General features: G+C 45.0%; 1 protein-coding gene and 1 long non-coding RNA gene across 2 annotated transcripts in view; one reads left to right on the top strand and one right to left on the bottom strand.

The window, feature by feature from the left end:
* BARX2 (BARX homeobox 2) overlaps positions 1–1,097 on the bottom strand; it is a 78,165-nt gene extending 77,068 nt beyond the window's left edge. Inside the window, exon 1 of the mRNA XM_004019540.5 lies at positions 547–1,097. Coding sequence (XP_004019589.3) covers positions 547–733 — 187 coding nt within the window. The 5' untranslated portion in view covers positions 734–1,097. The remainder of the gene's footprint in view (positions 1–546) is intronic.
* LOC121817480 (uncharacterized) lies at positions 982–4,003 on the top strand. Its single transcript, XR_006057413.2, has 2 exons — positions 982–2,827; positions 3,207–4,003. It is a non-coding gene; the product is annotated as an uncharacterized LOC121817480 (long non-coding RNA).
* Positions 4,004–21,696: the final 17,693 nt, after the last annotated feature.

Here is a 21,696-nt window from a genome sequence, read left to right as displayed (position 1 = left end):
CGCACAACGCCACACTTCCCAGTACTACTTCCTCAGAAGGCGAGCCTTTAAAGTAAACTTCAGCGGACTCACGATTTTTCTGGGAGCCTCAGGGTACTACTGATTTACATGTAAAATTCTCACTGGAGACAGCAGGGGGTTGGACGAGTTAACTCAGGTGAGAAACAATGATATAGGCGCTGAACCAGGTCAGGGGGTGACTTTTGTGCCCGAAAACAAGCCTTTTCTGCCGGAAAACCACAGCGGCGCTGGGAAGAAGGAAGGTTCTCCTGCCGGCGGATCCCAAGGCGCTGCGGAGCCGCAGTTTCTTGCGGGCGCGCTGCCGTGACTGCGTTTCCAAACTGGCCATCGACACCTTGCGGGGCCTTTCCCCAAGTTGCAGAGGCCTCTGCCATGCTAGCCGCGGAGAATCCTAGTTCCCTTGCAGGGGCCCAGAATTCGCGGGTTCCTTCCTCTCGCCCTCGGGTGCGAGAACAGAGGTGGTCAAGCGCCCCACCCCGGTGCCAAAGCTGCCGCACCCCACTGCGCCCCCGCGGGCCGTCTTACCGGTACAGGAATGCAGGGGCTTGGGTCGCACGACCAGCGACGGGCACACGGAGTAGAGGGAAAGTTTCTCAAAGTAATCGCAGGTCTCCTTGGAGAGGATCTCGTCGATCATGAAAGTCTTGTAGCGCCGCCTGGCTGCTTTGAGTTGGCCGGGCGAGCTCAGCCTCAGCTCCGCGTGGCAGTGCATGGTGAGCCCGGGCGAGCTCCCGCCAGCCGGGGCCGTGGGGCTGGCGTGCCGGCGGGGGCCTCGGCCCGGCTCCTCCGCGGCCGGGAGGCGGCGGGGCTCAGGAGGCGTGCGGAGGGGAGGCGGCACCGGGCGCGCCGGCCGCGCGTCTAGACCCACCCGCGGATCAGCATCTTCGCGGAGCCTTTTGGGGACATCGCAGCTGTCAATCAGCGCGCGCTTCCTGCGGGGCCGGGTGCGGAGCTGCGCCGAGGGCTGGCCGCCGAGGGGCGTCGGCGCCCACCCCGCCCAGCCCGCCTGTACAACCCGGCGCGGACCTGCGCGCCTAGTGCCTGCCGCTCGCGATCGCCTCCTCCCGCCTCTCAGCGTCTAGCGCTCTTCTGCCTGCCTATTTTAAGACACTTGCTTTGGCTCTCCTCCCCGCCCCCCTCCCGGGACGAGCTCCAGGTGTGTGTGCAGTGTGCGCGCCCATGTGTGCGCGCGGTGAGGGGAGCGCGCGCCGCCCCCGCCTGCCGGCCAGGCCTCAGCTGGCCGCTGCCCGCGCCGAGCCCGACGCTCTGGGCATGATGCGCTCCCGGTCCCGCTCCGATCGCCAGCACCCAGCCGGCCGGCACGTCCTGATCTGTTACTAGAAAGAAGTGGAGACCTCGCCGTGGCTCCCGAGACTGCGGACCCCAGAATCGGCGACCCCCAGCATCTGGTTGCCTTCTTCCCTCTCCACCAGGACTTCCGGAGGCCGTTTCCCGAGGACCACGGCATCCCCTCGTGTTCCTTAGGCTCGCAGCCCACGCCCAGCCCGCGCGCTCCAGCACCCGGAGTGTGCGCTGGGATCGCGAACTTAATGGTTCCACGGAGATCCCAAGCCATCAATGACCCTAGCGCTGTCCGTTATCCCACCAGTAAACTAAAAAAAAAGAGAGAGAGGAATCAGTAAAAACGTGTTTTTAATTCTTTAACTCTGTTTATAAAACTTTTTTCGTCTCCAGGAGGACCAGCGGAGCGTGACTGCCGGTGTGGCCGGTCCTCGGGCAGCCGACCGGTTGGTGGCTCCTGGCGCCGAATACTCGGGCACCGCGGCGTTCCTCCCCCAGGTCCCTGGCGACGCGCAGGGTTCGGGGACTCTTTGAGGACACGCGTTCATGAAGCGTTTTGTCTTTTGCCTCCTGGGTGCCTAACTTCTGAGTCTTCTCCAGTTAGTAGCTGGACGAACTTTTGTTTTCAGTTGAAATTGTTGGGCGAGGGGACCCCACCCAGCCTAAGCACCCGGAATGACAGTCCTGCCTGCATGCTCCCCGCGCGCCCGAGCTCGGCAGAAACTGTCGGTGCTGCCAGTTCCTCGCGATTTTGTCTGGAAATGGGTTTGCGCGGGGCCGTAAGGGGTATTAAGAATCATAGATGCGGATGGCCTTCGCCGAGACCGAGTTTGTGGTTGGTGACATCTCACGGTCTCGATCGCGGCGGGCTCCCCGCGGAGCTGCTTGTCCTGGAGCCGGAGTCGCCGCGAAGCAAGTGAACGCGCGCGCCTGGGCGAGTGGTTCGACTCCAAGGGAAGAGCCACGCCTGGAGAGCTAATAACGAGGCACTTAGAAAAAAGTAGTAATAAACCGAATTGTAGCCTTACATTAGACGTGACCCGCCTCGCGCCTTTGAGGAACTTCATTCCCAAAGTGTTCGCGTGCACCCTGCCTCCCCTCCGCCCCTCCCCTGGACGATTCTCGTTTATTCTCGTATCTCCTTATGCTCATCATTCTTCTCCCCTCGGAGAGACAGCTCGAGGGCCCGCGGGAGCTGCGGCCATGCGTCCGGGTGACGGCGCGCGTCCCGCCACAAGGCCTGGAGGTCGCCCTGCTGGGCCCCGGTGCGCCCCCAGCCGTGGTTGCGGGTTCCAAGGCCTGTCCTCTGCCCCGAGCCTGGCCAAGGATGCTTCGGGCTCAGTCCGGGCAGCGCCACCCGGCGCCTTCAGAGCACGCTGCGCCACGAACTGGGGACAGACAGTCCCAGGGGTGCGGCGTTGAAGCACAGGACGTTGTTGAGTGCGGAGCTAAATTTCCTGCTGGAAAGTGCCGCGCTGTCTGCAGCGACGAGAAACAATGTTTGGTGGGAGCCGAGGGCGCGGCGTGTTGGGGGTGGGCCTCTGCATCGCACCTAGCGACCCTGGCGAGGGATCGAGCGTTAACGGCTTGAACCCTCTGTCGGGCCTTCACGGAACGCGCGCGCCCTTTGGTCCGTCTTTTCCTCCACCTCTTGCCCGGTCCTCCCCTCGCCGGCTCTTCCTAGCCCTTCCACCGTCACCGTCCCTTTCCCTCGCTTGCGCCCATTTCTCCTCACCCCCCTGTTCCCAGCCCTTTGGGCCTCCTCTGCTCTATCGAACTCCCGCTTTTCCCCTTCTCCCCATCTGCCAGCCTGATTTCTTTTTCTCTCTTTCCTCTCTTCCTTTCCTTGCCCCTTCTTGTCCTCTCCCTCCCCCTCTCTTTAGACACGCATGTGAAGCCGCGCTCCTGTGCCCCGCATCGCCGCTCTGCCACCCGGACGGCTGCGGGTGGCTCGCGGGACTGGACTTCGCCAAAGCCCCAGCCGCCGGTTCTGGGGGGAACCGGTCTCGCCTCTGCCCGCCGCGCCCTCCAGCCCGCGTTCCTCCCAGAGTGCACACGAGCACTGCACAACGTTCGCTCAGACTCTCCCGCAACTGGTCCTGCGATTGGAAATCTGCAGCGTATTCAAATAGCTACATAATAAATTAAGTAATAATTCCTGGACTTTCCGTCTTTTCTATTTTCTACTATAGACGCAAGAAATCTCAGAAGGGGTCTGAGAGCCCAAGTCTCCAGGTAGAGTGGAGAGGGATGCCTGATTTTGGAGTCTGGAGCCTCCAGCTCTGTGTCGCTTATAATCAAAGACAAGCCTGTTTTCTCATTTGTACGTGACCATCATAATATCTGTTTCACAAGGTTGGCGTTTCATGATCCATGCCTTTTTACAGCTCTTGCCCTCAATGAGCATGCCCAAGGCACCCCATTCCCTCCCTCGTTCTCTGCCTGAAAAAGTAATTCAGGGCCCATCTCATATGTTACCTCCTCTGGAAAAATACCCCCCACTTCTCAAGACTGGGGTTGGTGTTCCTATCTTAGGGGTTTCTTTACCTAATTACTGTCTTCTCTGTGTTAGTGTCACCCACTGAACAATTCATCTTGTATCACCAAGACCAGCATAGGACCTGGCACAATGTAGGTTCTCAGTACATGTCATGAATAAATTAATGCATTAAAGTTTGGATCATTGTATAATGTGTGTAAGACTCGAGAACTTGGTGGGACTTCAGAATCTTCACTAGTTCTACTGAATTTGTCTTTCTCCTTAAATCCATCTCTCCTTCCTTTGTAGTTTTGATTTTTCAGCAATGGCATTTAGCCCAGCTCCCATTTTGCTCTCATCTCTCTCTTTTCACTCCCCTTCTCCTGATCTCAGACTGTAAAGGGCTTCCGTAGAAGGAAGCACACCCCAGCTGTCAATCACAAAGTGGGGCTTTGGTCAGGAATAGTCCAGGGTTTAGTTTCCAACATTAATGAAGTGGCTGGAACAGCAAACATCTGCCAAAGAGCCTCAAACCTTTTCCAGCTGCTGGAGACCCACAGACACTTCCCAGCCTCCTGTGACGAGGTGCCCCGGCAGTGTCTGCCCCTCTACCGGGAGGAACACACACGGAGAGAAACAGACCCGTCTGTACCCAGCCATTCTTGCTCAGACAGGCAGGAAAGGGGATAAAAATGCACACCCCCAGGAGGCTTCAGGAGCTCAGCTCCCCTCCCCCATCTGGCGTCTCATTCCTGGGGATAGGGCCAGCCAGAAAGAAGGGGCAAAGACACCTGTGTAAAGTTTAAGGTTTTGACAACTAGAAACCAAAGACCTGCTCTTTCCCATTTCATCTGACACCCAGTGTCTCTACTCAACTAGAATAGATGAAAATTTAATAAAACAAAATGGTATTTAAAAATCCTAGGGTGGCACTTTAATTGCCTCTAGGAGCTAACCCTAGGTAAATGAGCTCAGCTTCATTTTTTGTGTAACTATCATTTTATAACCTTGGGCAATGTGTCAAGGTAGATACAGAAGTGGCCAGTGCATAAATAAGTCTTCTGAGTAAACGAATTCATTCCCCATCATCTTTTCTCCAAGTAGGAGGGGAGCGAAAGCACTCCTTACACTCCAGTAAAGTGTGTTTAATAACTTGTATTTCAGTCGCTAAGTTTTGAAATAGTTTCAGACATGTAAAAGCAAAATAGGGAAAGCCTTGTAAGTTAATATTCCCCTGGGCTCCAGGGCCATGCCAAAACTGCTGCCTGCAGAGCCCGGCCCAGCAGTCTTGCACAAGAAGTCAAAGGAGGCAGACAAGAAAGCCAGCTTATTTTTAATGATGATATTAATTTACAAAAACTGCTCTCATACTCTGTAAAGCATCTTTTTAAGAGAGGGTACAAATGCAGTGCACTTGACAAATGGGCTTGGAAATGTCTGAATAGGTCCTTCTTTCTGGAAACATCTTTCTGGTGGAAAAGTTTTTAAACTGGAAAAAAAAAAAGACGATTGCTGTGTCTACAGGGCACCTAACATTTATGTGAAAAGTGAAAATGCAGTGAATCATCCAAATGTTTCCAAATTTTTAGGAGCTTGGTATATGGATTTAAAAATTAAAACACACACACATATTTGTTTTGAGGACCTACTGTATAGCACAGGGAACTCTGCTGAATGTTATGTGGGAGCCTGGATGGGAAGGAAGTTTGGGGGAGAATGGATACACATATGTGTATGGCTGGGTCCGTATGCTGTCCACCTGAAACAATCACAACATTGTGAATCAGCTATACTTCAGTATAAAATAAAAAGTTCAAAAAACATTTGTTTTGTTGATTATTTCCTTTTTAAAATTGCTCTATCCTAACATTAAACAGTCTTCTTTTTCTTTTTTTTTTTAACTTTTTATTTTATATTGGAGTATATCCACCTAGCAATGTTGTTATAATTTTAGGTGGACAGCAAAGGGACCCAGTCATACATTTACGTTTATCCATTCTCCCCCAACCTTCCCTTCCATCCAGGCTAAATAGTCTTGTTTCTGCCTATTTTTCTCAATTATCCCATTGGATATAGCCAGGAAAATAAAATTTAAGCACTCCTATGTTTTTCATAATGTTGTAGAAATGGATTTTGATGTTTGGGACACCACTGGTTTTGATTTGTTCTTTTTTTGTAAATGATATCCCTCACTGATGAGGAAGCTGCCACAAGAGAGGAGAATCATTTTCAATATGTCAGAGAGCAGTGCTCTGAGCCTGGGGTAAATGGAAAGAACTTTTGAGTCAGGCAAATGTGTGTTCCATTGACAGCCCAATCAGTTAGTAATCTCCCTGACCTCTGGTCTTCACTCACAACATGGGATGATGATAGCCAGCTCGGGTTTGCTGGAGGGTTCCATGGAGGACTGTATGCACTGTACCAATTTATGAGAAGCCGGTGTTCCCACTGCCTTTACTCTGAGTTCAATAAAATAAGCTATTCACTTTAAAAACCATCACACATACAACTGCATTTTTCAAAAAGCATCTGAGCCACTGCTGTTTCATGTGTGGGGGGAGTTGGTTGGTTTTTTGTTCAATGTTCAGAACCTAGGAAGCAATTTGCTTTCAAAAACCATCACAGGGCTTCCCTGGAAGCTCAGTGAGTGGTAAAGAATTCTCCTGCTGATATAGGAGATGTGGTTTTGATCCCTGATCTGGGAAGATCCCACAGGCCTTGGGGCAACTAAGTCCATGTGCCATAAATATTGAACCTGTGCTCTAGAGCCTGGGAGTTGCAACTACTGAAGCCCATGCACCCTACAGCTTGTGGCTGGCAAAAGAGAAGCCACTGCAATGAGCAGCCTGCTCACCTCAGTAAAGAGTAGCCCCCACTCACTGCAACTAGATTAAAGCTGTTGTGTATCAGTGAAGACCCAATGCAACCAAAAATAAATAAATGAACTAATATATATATATTTATATATTTTAAAAAATCACAAAAGGATTTTCCTGGCAGTCCAGTGGTTAAGACTCCAAGCTTCCAATGCAGGGGAAGTGCAAGTTAGATCCCTAGTCAGGGAACTAAGATCCCACATGCCTTGTGAAGTAGCCAGAAAAAAACATTTTTTTTAATAGATAAACAACAAGGATTAGGCTAAAAAACCATCACAAAATACAACTGCATATTTTAAAAAGAGTCAGAGCCACTGCAGTTTCATATACGTCTGGTTTGGGCTTTTGTTCAATGTTCAGAACCTAGGATCAACCAAGAAATGAAGAGGGGAGGAACCGGTCTAAGAGCAAGGGACTATCATTAACTGAGGGGAATGGCGCTGGCCACCAAGCGTCCCTGAGTGCTACTCAACATCTGGCACCTGCAGCCCAGACTCAGCACATCTGTATGTGTCAATCATCCTAACCACCACTTCACAAGAGACTGGCTCATTTATCATTGCTGTTTTCTCTCTGCAAAAAAACAGTGCTAGGATCCTGCACCCATTGAGTGACAGCTCAGCCAAATCATCTCATAATGTATTTTTATTCTCTCCTCTGCCTCAAGCAGGCCTCAGTTAGGTTTCATGTGAATTCTCAGTAATCTGCCCTAATATAGGGCCGGCCAGCAACCCACCCAGAGAGGCCAGATTTCAAAGAGAGCGATCAGTCGTTTGGTTGTTGGCATGGGCTGTTGTTATCAAGGACAGGAAGGTTCCTGTGTCAGCCAGTGCAGGGAAAGACTTGTGGAGCCAGTCTGCCTCTGACCACATGAAGGGAAAACAACACTCGAATGATTAACTTGCTGGCGGGTTTGTTATTATGCTCTTACAGAACAATATTTACCAAGAACACCGGGTGCAGAGTGTCAATCAGAACGTAATGGCCTCTGCTCTCCAAGCTGGTAAGGAAGAGGAAGTTTGCTTGGACTCCTGGACACAGGTGCTAATCACCCACTTAGTTCCAAGTGTAGAGGAGGTGAGTGTGCACACTTGCCAGAGCCCAGGTTCTATACATTTTTTAAAATATAGGAATGAATGAGTAGGAAACAACAGGAAAAGGGGAAAATAAGAGATATTCAAAAACCTTGTTTCCTAAACAAATTCAAGAAGAACCTTTAATCTTAGAGGAGAGGGAATAAACAGGCTTAAAAAAAAAAGAAACAGAGGCCAAGTGAACTGTCCAGCCCAAAGTTTGACGTTTGTTTTCCTTCTCCCCTGTGCTCTTCCTAGGGTGGCAGGCTTTTAGACACAGAAAGACATGTAGACTGTTTCCTTTTTTTTTTTTTTTTTCATTAGACTGTTTCCTTTTCTAAGGAATAAACCACAATTTAAAATCTTTCTTTTGTTTATAGGCTTTTAAGAGAAAGTTGACCTTAGTGAGTTATTTATGATGAATATTTTTATTATCAGTAGAGATTATAACACAGAAGTGTGCTCAAAGCAAAATGGAGAATTAAAAAATAACATGGAAAATTGTAGTATTAAATATTTTCTCAAAAAAACACTCAAAAGCTTAAGGCAAGCAACTGTATCATTTTCTAGATAATTTGAGTCAAATGAAATTCTGCTTCAATCTTTTCATCTGGGGATTCTTATGCAGAGAAGTATTTCATTTCACTTGAGCAGACAGCCTCACAGACAATTTTTATAGCTCTCTAAAGCTAAAGCTTTTCCTTGCATTTTTTCTGAAAGTTACAGAGATGCTCAGATCTACATAGGCTATAAATTACTAAAGTAAATGAATGAGATGGTGCCAATCTCTGTTGCGCATTTCAATTACACAAGCAGCCTTCCTTTTAAAAAGGGATTTGAAGTCATCACAGAACAGAGAATCCCCAATTCTATTGCCAGTCCACATCCTGATACGTTTACTTAAGTCAATTACTGAGTTTCTTAGATTATGTCTACATAAGCTGCCAAAACATCTGGTCATTTCAATCAGTTCAATAAAAGATTCTGCCAAGTCAGGGGAAAAAATTAGTCAAATTAGTCATTTGCACAGCAGAACAATGGGTTGTTTTCTCAGAGTAGACAGTAAGTGGATACAGCTCAAAAGGTTTTAATTTTCTCTTCTGAAACTGGTTCCTGAAGGAGGTTGCGATTTTTATCTGTTAATGTTTGGGAGGTGTTCTGACAGATCTTCAGTTCAAAATGTCATGGGTATGAAGATGGCTTAGCCATGTCTCTGAGACGATTCTGTGTTCATTTGAATTCGATGTTCCCAAGGTTGGGGTCATGCCAGAATTAAGCCAGACTGGTGTTTGTTAAATGTTGAAAAATAAAAGCAGCAGTATTAGAAATCACCGAATAGTGTTTATTCCCCTGGAATTTACTAGCATTCCTGTCCGCCTATGTCCTCACTTAAAGGAAATCTGATACATTAGTTGAACGACCACATACATGAGAATACAGCCTTTTCTTTGAATCACTGCTTCATAGAATGCTTCTCTGTAAAATCATCAAAGCAATGAAATCCTTTTATTTTTTTCGGCCTCCTATATGGAATTGTCAACGAATATTTGTGATTTCAAATCACTACCTTTCTAGATCACATAGAGACAGCCCCAAGGAGAAACAAATGTTCAGAGAAGGGAAGAGAAAGTGTGAGGACCTCAGCCCAACATTCTGCTTGTACTAACCCGTCTTTCTTTCACATTCATGTTCTCATTCACAGACTAAAAATCTTCCGATTTGAAACAGTTTATAAAATAATTTGGTTCAGAAAACTGTATCAGAATGAAAGCTCTCACTTGCATAAATGCATTAGAAAAAGAAGACATTTTTATATTCTTTTGGGCAAAATGAAATCCAGATAACTTACCTATGTCTAAGTTTACAGGGCTTTATTCTCTGCGTATAGATTTAAATGTTTATTTATAAGATACAGACAATTAGAAACAATTACTGTTATAAATGAATAATGTAAACTTTAAGTCTGAGATGACTCACCCTCCTACTGAATATTCCACAGTACATGGTCACTTAGGGGCTGTCTGTGTATAACTCGTGAAGTGTCTCTATCTTAATTGTTAAAGGTTAATAGTTAATGAATGGGTAAAAAAAAAAATAAATAAAAGGTCTGTCTTCTTTAGGAGAGAAAATAACTCTTTACTTTGAGGATGAAGAAATTCAAAGAAATCCAATTTCCTAGTTAGGAAGAAGATAGTTTTTGAAAAGGAGAAAAGGAGTTTTATTTAGAACTTTAGTACAAGGAGAATCTTGCTTCATAAACTCTGGGATCCAATAAAGGAATGATGTTCACGTAGCCAAGGGGGAGGACTTTAGTTCTGAGGTGGGGAGACTGCAGGTTGGTAAGATCAAGACATTTTGGAGAATTTGGCAGAAGGATTCTGGGTTAAGAATAGGATAAACTAGGGAGATCAAACGGGAGCAGAAGGTAGATTGTAGTTGACTTCTTGTGGAAATAACAAGAATCTGTTTTCCACCTGGAGGTACTAATTATGCAGTTTATACTTCCATTTATCCAGTGGGATTTTAGAAAAATACGTTTTACAGCCCTGAAGATAATGGCTTGGAGACCAGAAAGAGAACAGCATGATGCAAGGTATTGGAGAGATGAGACAGGAAGAGAAGGCAGCGTTGAACAGAATATGCATAAAGGTTCCTGAACTTCAAAATAATTAACATATTTCAAAACAAGTGCTCAACCTCAAATTGAAACTTTAGCGCACACACACACACACACACACACGCTAAATAGCCAACAAGTAGGTTACTGTCCTGATGACAAACTAGGAAACAATTTATAAGATAATAGTGTGGAGTAGAAAAAGAGATCCAAGCAAAAGAGCTTAAATTAGTCACACGGTTTGTGGGAATGTAAACTGGTTGACATTTCTGGAGGGCCGTTTGGCATTATGTCTCAGATTTAAAACTGATCCAGCAAACCCAACCTAGGAATTTAAACCAAGGTTGTGGTTCTCAAACATGACTGTACACATAATAACTTTCAAGGAGAGCTTGTTTAAAAAAAATTCTCAACCCCTAAGTCTCTTTCCCCAGAGATTCACAGGTATGAGAATTGACATATTAAATAAGTAGCTCTCTTGATGTGATTACCAATAAACAGGATGCTGAAGATATAGTAATAAAAGTAGAAAAAGCCATAAGCAGAAGCAAATATGTTAGTTATAAGACTCCTGAAAGTGGCAGGAAATTGGAAAATATGTTATTTCACTTCTCTGAACCTTAGTTTCCCGTCTTTACAATAAAAGTAGACACTCAATGCCACTGCTGTGAGATTAAATAAGGATTCACTTATAAGGTTTAGACAAAGCTTGACACATTACTAAAGATCAATAAATATTAGATATTATGCAATGTTAAATGGAGGAAAAGGCATTTAAATAAGAGAATGTGGAATACAATTTAATTTTTGAAACACTGTTTACATACATACATAAATATGGACATGCAGAGTTGTCTGAAAACATGTTCAAATACTAACAGTGATAATTTCTTGATAGTGAAATTTTGAGGGACTTACTTTCCTTTCTGTAGTTTTGCATATTGTTTGAATTATTTTTCAGTTAACATTTCTCATTTTTCCTCAAAAGCGTTTCATTTAAGTTCAAAAATATTGTGTACTTTTAAAACATCTTACATATGCAGAACACTTACATTCACAGAAAATTTCCAAATAGCTTATTTCATTAGAAGCTTACAAAATCCTATGAATGAAAAGGGACGTATCTCATCATTTGTGTTTCACGTATGAGCAATCAGTGTTTTACCTGAGGACCTCACCCACAGCTAAGAATGTTGTAGACCCTAATCTCAAAGCCTCAGGCTCCCCAGGGGTTTCAGTGGTAAAGAATCCCCTGCCAATGCAGGAGACAAGGGTTCAATCCCTTGGCTGCTCAGATCCCTGGAGAAGGAAATGGAAACCCACTCCAGTATTCTTGCCTGGAAAATCTCATGGACAGAGGAGCCTGGCAGACTGTAATCCATGGGGTCACAAAAGAGTCTGACAGGACTTAGCGACCAAACAACCCAGACCCAGGTCTTTTGAGTTCTAGTTCACTATACCTCCCACTGGACAATGATTCTTCAAGAACCCCAGTTTATTTTTGCAAACAGGAGGGAAGGGGGTGGGAAGAGTTATAATTACAGTTATACAATATCTGTTTTTCATCTTCCACATTAATAATGCTCGGCACTTTATAAAACTGAGATGTACTGAATACTAAGGAAGCTGATATGAAAACATATTAAAGTCAGGAAATAGCAAAGTTGGTCTCGGATGGTAAGCCGAAGCATCTCATGTGTCCTGCAGCTTCGGTTACTCTAAATATAGACAGTCCCAATCACCTGTTGAAAGTTAACAGAAATTTCATGAGCAAGGAAAATGAGTTGATAATCTTGTAGAAGGTAGACTGTCAACGGGCTTTCTCGGAGTTCTCACAAGTTTTTCACCTCCTAGCCGTCCTTCCCGGCGCCCGGCGCCCCCGGCGGGGCTTTAGGGCCCAATAGCCTCGGCTTTCGGAGGGACTCTGCCAGGAGTCAGCAGCGGATTGTCCGGGAGCCCGCGGTGTCTCGGGCGGCGGCCGGCACTGCCCCCTCCCGGATGAAAGGCAGAACTGCGTCTGTGCCGTGGTGCCACGTCTCCCTCTATTGGCAGAAAAATCTCCATCGCCCAAGACCGGCTTCAGAGAAGCGCCGGTGGGCTCAGAGCATCACCTGGGCCCAGACCAGCACCCGAGGTCCTCAGGAGATGCCATTCTATTGTACTTCAATGCAGACGTTTAAGGAATGCCCTCTCTGGCTAACTAGTCCCCCTGTCCACTCCAGGGGCTCCCAGACCTCAGTGCTGTCTCAGAAGTACCACAAATCCCTATCATGTCCTGAAATAGGGAAGATCAGGCATCCTTTCTGGAAGACGGAAATGGCAACCCGCTCCAGTATTCTTGTCCGGAGAATTCCACGGACAGAGAGGCCTGGAGGGCTACAGTCCATGGGGTTGCAAAGAGTTGGACACGACTGAACGACTACCACACACACACACACACAAAGCAGAAGTGATGGTTCTGGACCTGGCTCTTCAGAGAACTGGCGATTCCGCTTTTTGTCCCTTGGAAAGCACATACTATGCAAGAAATCCAGCTCCCCCGACAGACCACAGACCTGTGAGAATCCCAAATTCTTGGGAGGAGTGTGGCCATGCAGAGGGGTCTCAAGGAGCCAGGCCTGTGAATGAAATGCTTTTGGATGATCTGGCCCCACCGCGGTCATGACCTCACAGCATGGAGACACGGCAGGGAGCTCACGCAATCCCCTGCCAGTTTCTGCCTGAATCCCCAGCCCACGGAATCAGGAGAAATAACAAGTCATTGTTTCGAACCACTTAGTTTCTTGCACGGCAACAGAAAACGTGCCTCCTGGACATGTTCAGGCCTGATCTCATAGATATTGGTTCCATCCTATGCTGACATTCTGCTCTGTGGTTGCATTTAGTTGTATGACAAATGTAGTTTAGTCAAACAGTTCAGGTTACAAACTCATCTTGTGTCCCATTGTCAGATATCTCGTCTCTGCCAGGACCCAGCTGTGAGGTGGCTGTATTTGCAGATACAGTGTAGTTGTTCACAGAACAAGCACGGCTTTGCCCCTGGGGTCTCCTGTGGGAGCTGGGTGGAGGTTGCATCTCTGTCTGCCAGGGATGCCATAATTTTAGGTCCGCTGGATTTTACAGTGAAACTGGTGGGACGGTTTGAAATGAAGCCTGCAGCTCTGCCAAGGGTTCTTGTATCAGGCTCCACTCAAAATCAGCGACCTAATGGGGGACCCAGTGTGTGAGTCAAAGTAGCACAGCCAAATGTCAGATACGAAGCCCCGCAACCCAAACAGTCTTGCAAACAGGGTGCTTTTCCTTTGCAGTGAGCATGCAAGGTGCAGGAGTCTGTGCCTCACTTAGCGGTGGCTGTTAAGCCCCAGACCATAGCAGCCCTGGAACTGTCACTGATGGAGCAAGTACTTCTGAGCTCCCTTCTAGCATGCATGCATCTTGTCAGAGTGTTCCCTAATTCTTTCTTCCAGATTCAACTAGAAAAAAATGTCATCAATGTCAAGGGCCAGCATGATGTTCCACAGGAGAGCAGGACGGTCAAATCCTTCTGGATTTTACGTGTCAAAGAGCTGGAGATGTGGCGAGGCTCTGAGACAAGACTGTAAAGGTCTTCCTTCATTCTGCCCAGGTGAGGGCAGGCTGCTTCTGCTTATTTTTTCTGATAGGAGTGGAGGTGGAGGGGGGCCTGGAGGTATGATCGGTAGTTGTCAACCAGGGGCCAAAATCCCTGGAGAAGGAAATAAGAAACCACTCCAATATCCTTGCCTAGAAAATCCCATGGTCAGAGGAGCCTGGCTGGCTATGGTCCATGGGATTGTGTGACTTGGACACGACTTCACAGGGAAACTAAGTGATAAAGTGTCCCCAAGAACTACAAAATGCAAGCAGTGAGGGCAACCCACCCATGGCACAGGCTGGTAGGGCATTGGCACGAGTGCAGATGGAAGCAATGGGGTATCTGAGAAGCTGACAAAAGATGAACCCCAAAAGAGCAACTAGTACTGCCTAAAATCTGTGATGGTCTAACTTGAGAGCAGCACCTGACGCTGAACAGTTTTAACAGCGTTGTAGTACCATTTACATGGGTAATAGGTGAGTGCAAGGAGTCCAAGGTGAACGTGCAAAGGTCTAGAGAGCCTAGCCTCTGTAAGTCTCAAAACTGACTTCCAAGACTCCCTCCCAGGGACTTCCCTAGTGGTCCAGTGGTTAGGACTCTGAGTTCCCAGTGCAGGAGCATGGGTTCAATCCCTGATCTGGGAACCAGGATCCCGTATGTCTCATAGTGAGGCCAAATAAATAAATAAGAGTGCTTTAAAAAAAAAAAAAAAAGTGGCTGTACCATTAAAAAAAAAAAAAAAAAAAAAGACTAACTTCCAGAACAGAACCTCAACTAAGGAGAAAGTCCCAAGAGTGAAATCAGATTTCACAGGACAGGGATGAAAAAGACAATGGAAGAAAAGGCCCAAAGTTGGGGTGGAGGAAAAGAGACCAGAAATCTCAGAAAGCAAGCTATCATGTTTGTTAATGCTTTTGGAAGTTAGATGGGCCTCTCTCAACTCTGCCTCTTTCTAAAAATTCAGAGAAACTAACCTCACATAAAAAATAGCAATAGAAAAGTATCAGAATCAAATCTTATGGAAATTCTTATAAGAAAAAAAAAAGAATAAGGAGTAAATAACATCCTTACAGATAAGAACATGCCATCATCTTACAACAGAGAACAGTGAATCTCTATTTCAAGATAAATTTAAATTCATTTTTAAAATAATACAAGTTTATTTCCTTTTTAAAGAATTGGATAGAAGAGCCACTGGAGCTCAGTCATGACTGACTCTGCCACCCCTTAGACTGTAGCCTGCCAGGGCCACTGCCCGTGGGATTTCCCAGGCAAGAATACTGGAGTGAGTTGCCGTTTCATACTCCAGGGAATCTTCCTGACCCAGGGATTGAGCCTGTGTCTCCTGCATTATACACATATTCTTTACCACTAGCTCCACCTGGGAAGAGCCATTAGGGGACCCAAGCAAAGAAGGAGATTGGGCAGAGAGGTGGCTTAGCAGGTGGTTAGGACAGAGGGAGGAAGATGTCCAAGTGAGACTCAGGAGTTTGGGGTGAAAAGATTGATTGCCTAGGGTGACTGAGCAAATAAAGTAGTATTGAGGACAAAAATAATGAGGACAGCAAGAATCATAGTTTTTATTGTCTGAGATTTGAAATGAGGGCAAGGCGAAAGGAATACTCTGCTGTTGGATTGGAATTGGGGGTGTTAATGAGCACTCACAGGTTTCTGTAGAAACAGAATATGTAAATATAGGTGTGTGTGTGTGACTCTGTGCACCCACGTACGCCCACAGTCACACAGGCACATGTTAGTCTGCTTGTGCTGCTATAATAAAATACCATAGATTAACCATAGGCTTAAACAACCGACATTTATTTCTCACCGCTCTGGAGCTTGGAAGTTCAAGACCAAGGTGCTGGCTGATTCACTTCCTGGTGAGACCCCTCTTTCTGGCTTTCAGACAGCCACCTTTGAGAGGAAATCTTGAGTGTTCCCATACATACATATGCAAAAGATGACTATGTGAGGTGAAGGATGTGTGAATTAGCTTGACTGTGGTCATCGTCATTTCACAGTATATGTATAGATATTATATATAAATAGGTATCAAATCCTCCTATTATACACTTCAAATAAATACACATATTGGGGATGTCTCTAGAGGTTCAGGGGTTAAGACTCCACGCTTTCACTGCAGGGGTCACAGGTTCTATCCTTGGTCACTGAACTCAGATCTCACATGCTGCATGAAGCAGCCAAAAAATAAATTAATTAAAAATAAATAGTTCAGGGGGGAGGGGACATGTGTACACCTATGGCTGGTTCTTGTTGTTGTATGGCAGAAACCAACACAGCATTGTAAATCAATTAAAAATAAGTAAATATGTTTCATTTGTCAATTATGCCTCAATAAAGCTGGGGAAAAATAAAGGTCCTCAGCACCACGAACACAGAAAAGTAACCCCAAAACTGATGAACATTAAGCCTATGCTTACTTGTAAATTTAAGGCTAAATGAAAATTAAAAGAGAGAGAACATTGTGTAATGGTAATATGCTCTATACAAATATAGTAGAGCTATATGAGGAAAGTATAAGGAAGAGCTTTCAGCCTTTTTAGTGATTATATGATGAAAATATTCCATTATATAACATAGTTGGTAGTTTCAGTGTTGTTATCCTGGGACTGTAAACTATATAATGAGGGATAAACTTTACTTTGTCTTGTCCATTAAAGAAGCTAAAAGTAATCACCAATCCAGTAACAATGAGCATCCCAAGCATATTAGTCTGTTCAGGTTGCCATAAAAGAAAAAAAAAAAAAAAAGGCACTGATTGGATGGCTTAAACAACAGACTTTTATTTCTCCCAGTTCTGGAAGCTAAAAGTCCCAGATCCAGGTGCTGGCTGGTTCACTCCCCTTCCCAGCTTGTCCATAGCCACCTTCCTGCTATGTCCTCACAAGAGAGAAAGAACTGTCTGGTCATCAGAGTAGGGCCCACTCCTTTAACCTCATTTGATGTTGGTTATCTTTGAAAGGTCCTAGCTCCAAATGCAGTCACACTAGGGGGCTAGGGCTTTGACACATGAACTTGGGGGAGTAAGTGGACACAATTCAGACCATAGTGCCTAGTACTCAAACTCAGTAGCTTCAGTGGTGTCTGACTCTTTGTGACCCTATGGACTGTAGCCCGCCAGGCTCCTCTGTCTATGGGATTTTTCAGGCAAAAATACTAGTTCAGTTCAGTTCAGTCACTCAGTCATGTTCAACTCTTTGCAACCCCGTGGCGTGCAACACACCAGCCATCACTAGCTCCTGGAACTTGCTCAAATTCATGTCCATTGAGTCAGTGAGGACATCCAACCATCTTATCTTCTGTCATCCCTTTCTCCTACTAGAGTAGGTTGCCATTTCCTCCACCAGAGGATCTTCTCAACCCAGAGATCGAACTCATTCCTCCAAGGAAGCCCATGATACCATTCAATTGAAACCTGATACCATTTGCACTATTAATTGAAGAAATTAGTACTTCTTGGACTTACCTGGTGGCCCACTGCATAGGGTTCTGTGCTTCACCTGCAGGGGGCACAGGTTCAATCCCTGGTTGGGAAACTGAGATCTCACATGCCATGTGGCCAAAAAATAAAATAAGTAAAAAAATAAAAGAAAAGAAACTAGTACTTCTTAAAAAAATGGCTGACTTTCAGGTCTAGGGAAGGAAATGTTGCAAGACTAGAACATCCTGTCTTTCTAGATAATAAGGAAGCTATCAAATATTCCTAGGATCTTGCCAAAAAGAATCAAGAACCAAGATAAAGAGACTCTCACTGGCCAAAGAAAATCCAACTGGAGCTTCAAAATGAAAATAATTGCAAGTTTTTGGAACTCCTCAAACAGGTTTAAATTTATGATTTCAAAATTATATTTTTAAAAAATCAGTGAGTCATCAATGAGAACAACTAGCTCTCTGTATCTCCAAATCTGTGGGTCTGCAGAGGGGTGATTGTCCAATGCCATTTTAGAAATGAAAGAAGAGTCGTTACGACTGATACCACACAAATAGAAATGATCGTAAGAGACTACTACGAACAAATTGAACAATGCAGAAGTGCATAAAATCCTAGAAATACACACTCTATCAAGACTGAATCTTGAAAAAGTAGGAAATCTAGACAGACTAATCTGTGATAAGAAGAATGAATTAGTAATCAAAAACTTCCCAACAAGGACCATGACCAGATGGCCTCACTGTTAAATTTTAGCAAGCGTTTAAAGAAGAATTAATACCAATCTTCTCAAACTCTTCCATAAAATACAAGAGGAGAGAATACTTCCAACTAATTTTATAAGGCCAGTATTTCCCCAGTACCAAAATTAGACAAGGACAGTACAAGAAAATCATAGGCCCATATACTGATGAAGTGAAAAAGCATTAGTCACTCAGTTGTATACAACTTTCTGTGACCCCACGGACTGTAGCCCACCAGGTTCCTCTGTCCATGGAATTCTCCAGACAAGAATACTGGAGTGGGTAACCATTCCCTTCTCCAAGGGCACTTTCTTGACCCAGGGATCGAACTCAGGTCTCCTGCATTGTAGGCAGATTCCTAACAATCTGAGACACCAGGGAAGCCCCATACTGATGAACATGAATGCAAAAATTCTCAACAAAATACTAGCAAACTGAATTTATTATGTTTAATGTATTCAACAATACATTAGAAGGATCATATATAATCATCAAATTATGTTTATTCCACTTAAAAGTTTATTTTTGTTCTGATTTTAAAAGAAATTGAAACATTTTTATAGGCCCCTAAAAATATGAAAGACTCCAGGCACTGGGCCTTCTGCATCCAATGAATTAAGTTGGCCTTGGTCTTTCCACCATCTCTGTACCCCTAGTTCTAATACTGAGCAAGTCAATACTCAGTAAATTTTTGTTGAGTGAAGGCAATAGTCTAGACATGCCTACTTCAAAAAAATTGAAGCCAATGAGAGAGTAGTTTCAGAAGAAATTTCTATAACTGTGAACTTTATGCAAATTGAAGGGGATTTAAGGAAGGGAGAGAGATGTTAATTTGGTGAGTGGAATTAAAGTTTTCATCCCCAAACCGGGGAACACCAGGCTGTTAGCATCACTGAAAGGCAAAACAAGAGAAAATCAAAGACAATTTTTGCCTCCTGCGGTATTTTGCAAAGGCCTGGGCCTGCATGGGTCTCGCCCCTGGATTTGGACAGCTGTCAGGAAAATCAGCAGGAAAAGGGAACAAACATATGTCAAGACACAGGGAACATCAGACTGTGAAAGGCGGTCCACAGGCCCCGCTCCACCAGATGGCAGTGTGTCAACAGGGAGTTGGACAGCGTTTCCAAGAGGTACCAATTGCAGGAATTTGTGCTGATGCCAAAGCAGAGGCACTGTCTGTTTGAATTATCGCTGATAAATTTTCTTTTTATTATCTAATGAGGATTTTTTATTGACACAAAGAACACATAAAGGTGTACATTATTATAGTCCTTGCCAAGACATGCAATCAAGATAAAGACATGCAAATACATCAGTAATATTTATGGATAGTCACTGTGCAACAGTTAAATCACTGGGAACTTCCCTGATGGTCCAGTGGCTAAGACGCCATGCTCCCAATGCAGGAGACCTGAGTTCAATCCCTGGTCAGGGAATTCATTCCCACATGTGCCAGCTAAGACCCAGAGCAGCCAAACAAATAAACAAATAAAAATAAGTATTTAAAAAGATGAAGACATGCAAATACACCAGCAATATTTATGAATAGTCACTGTACAAAAATTAAATCAGCATTATTTTTATTTCCTTTACTGTGGCTGCACCAGGTCTTAGTACAGACTCTTAATTGTCACATGTGAGATCTTGTTCTTATATATAGAATGGATAAATAACAAGTTTGGACAATATAGCACAGGGCTTCCCAAGTAAAGAATACTTCCCTGTAAAGAATCCACCTGCCAGTACAGGAGACACGGGATTGAACCCTGGGTCAGGAAGACCCCCTGGAGGAGGAAAACCAATCCAGTATCCTTGCCTGGAAAATTCCATGGACAGAGGAGCCTGTGTCCATGGCATCACAAAGAGTTGGACAGGACTGAAAAGACTGACCACATACATACTGTATAGCACAGGGAACTATATCAGATATCCTGTGATAAACTATAATGGAAAAGAATATTTTAAAAAAGAATGTCTGTGCATGACTAAGTCACTTTGCTGTATAGCAGAGATTAACACAACACTGTAAATCAACTCTGCTTCAAAAAATTAATAAAATTTAAAATGTATATATCCTCTTTGTAAAGGGACTCCACTCATTTTGGATTAGGGCCCATCCTAATGACCTTATTTTAACTTGATCATCTCTTTAAAGACCATATCTCCAAATACAGACACAGTCTAAGGTCCTGGGAGTCAGGACTTCAGCATATGGGCTTGTTCTACACAGCTCCTCCAATAACAACACCCCAGTTCTCATCCTGGTTCTCCAGCTAAGTAACTGGGCAATGTAGTCATGCTGAGCAAGTCACTCACTGGGCCTCAGGCTTTGGCTATAAAATGAGGTCATTGGATGATGTCATCTCTGTGGTCTAGAAGTCTGTGATCATGACAATCAATACAAGTCTGAACTTTGCAAGACCGGGAACACGATGATTTCCAAACGAGCCACAAAGGACAATTGTCTCTGTGCATAGACATTGGTGTGTTTGTGCATACAGATGTCCTCTCTACTCTTGTAGGTATAAAGACAACTTTCATCCCCTTATGGGAGTTGTCTTCCCATGCACACAGGCATTCAGTGCTTTCAAGACAACAGCAGCACAAAACACAGTAAGATGTATTTTCTCCAAGTAAGTTGGTCGTTTTCCCTTTACTGCATCTTTGAAAGAAAAGAAATGCATTTAAGGACCTACAAGTAATCCATGGACTGTGTTTTCCAGTCACCCCATCCTCTTTCATGAGTCCTTGTTCATGCAAGTGATCTTCTCCCTGCATGGATCCCTCTCTCCTATACCTCCTCCTGCCCTATTTCTGCCAGCAAGCAGCTATATGAAGTGAAAGTGTTAGTCGCTCAGTCGTGCCTGACTCTTTGCAATCCCATGGACTGTAGCCCACCAGGCTCCTCCATCTATGAAACTTTCCAGGCAAGAATACTGGAGTGGATTGCGGTTTCCTTCTCTGGGGGATCTTCTTGACTCAGGGATCAAAACCGGGTCTTCCACATCACGGGCAGACTTTAATGTCTGAGCCACCAGGTGAGACCAAACTATATCAAGACTTAAGTCAAATGTTACTTTCTCCATAAAACATTCCAGAATCATCTGCTCTTTCCACCTTGCTCATCTAGCAAATGGTATGCATGCCTGCTAAGTAGCTTCAGCTTTGTTTGACCCTCTACAACTCTATGGACTGTAACCCGCCAGGCTCCTCTGTCCTTGGGATTCTCCAGCCAAGAATACTGGAGTGGGTTGCCATGCCCTCCTCGAGGGCATCTTCCCAGCCCAGGGATCGAACCTGAGTTTCTTATGTCTCCTGCATTGGCAGATAGATTCTTTACCACTAGCGCCACCGGGAAACCCCAGCACATGGTGTGCCCATCTGTAAAAATAATTATAGTTGCCCACACATACATAGCACTTACTTTGTGCCAGGCAGAAGTCTATATGCTTTATGTACAACTCATTCAATTCTCACACCTACCCTATGAGGAAGACAGACAGACACTGTTATTATCCCCA

Source organism: Ovis aries, chromosome 21 (genome assembly GCF_016772045.2).
Source record: "Ovis aries strain OAR_USU_Benz2616 breed Rambouillet chromosome 21, ARS-UI_Ramb_v3.0, whole genome shotgun sequence".
Taxonomy (NCBI): Eukaryota; Metazoa; Chordata; class Mammalia; order Artiodactyla; family Bovidae; genus Ovis; species Ovis aries.
Note: the sequence above shows the minus strand (reverse complement) of the source record. Positions and strands in the feature narration are given on the sequence as shown.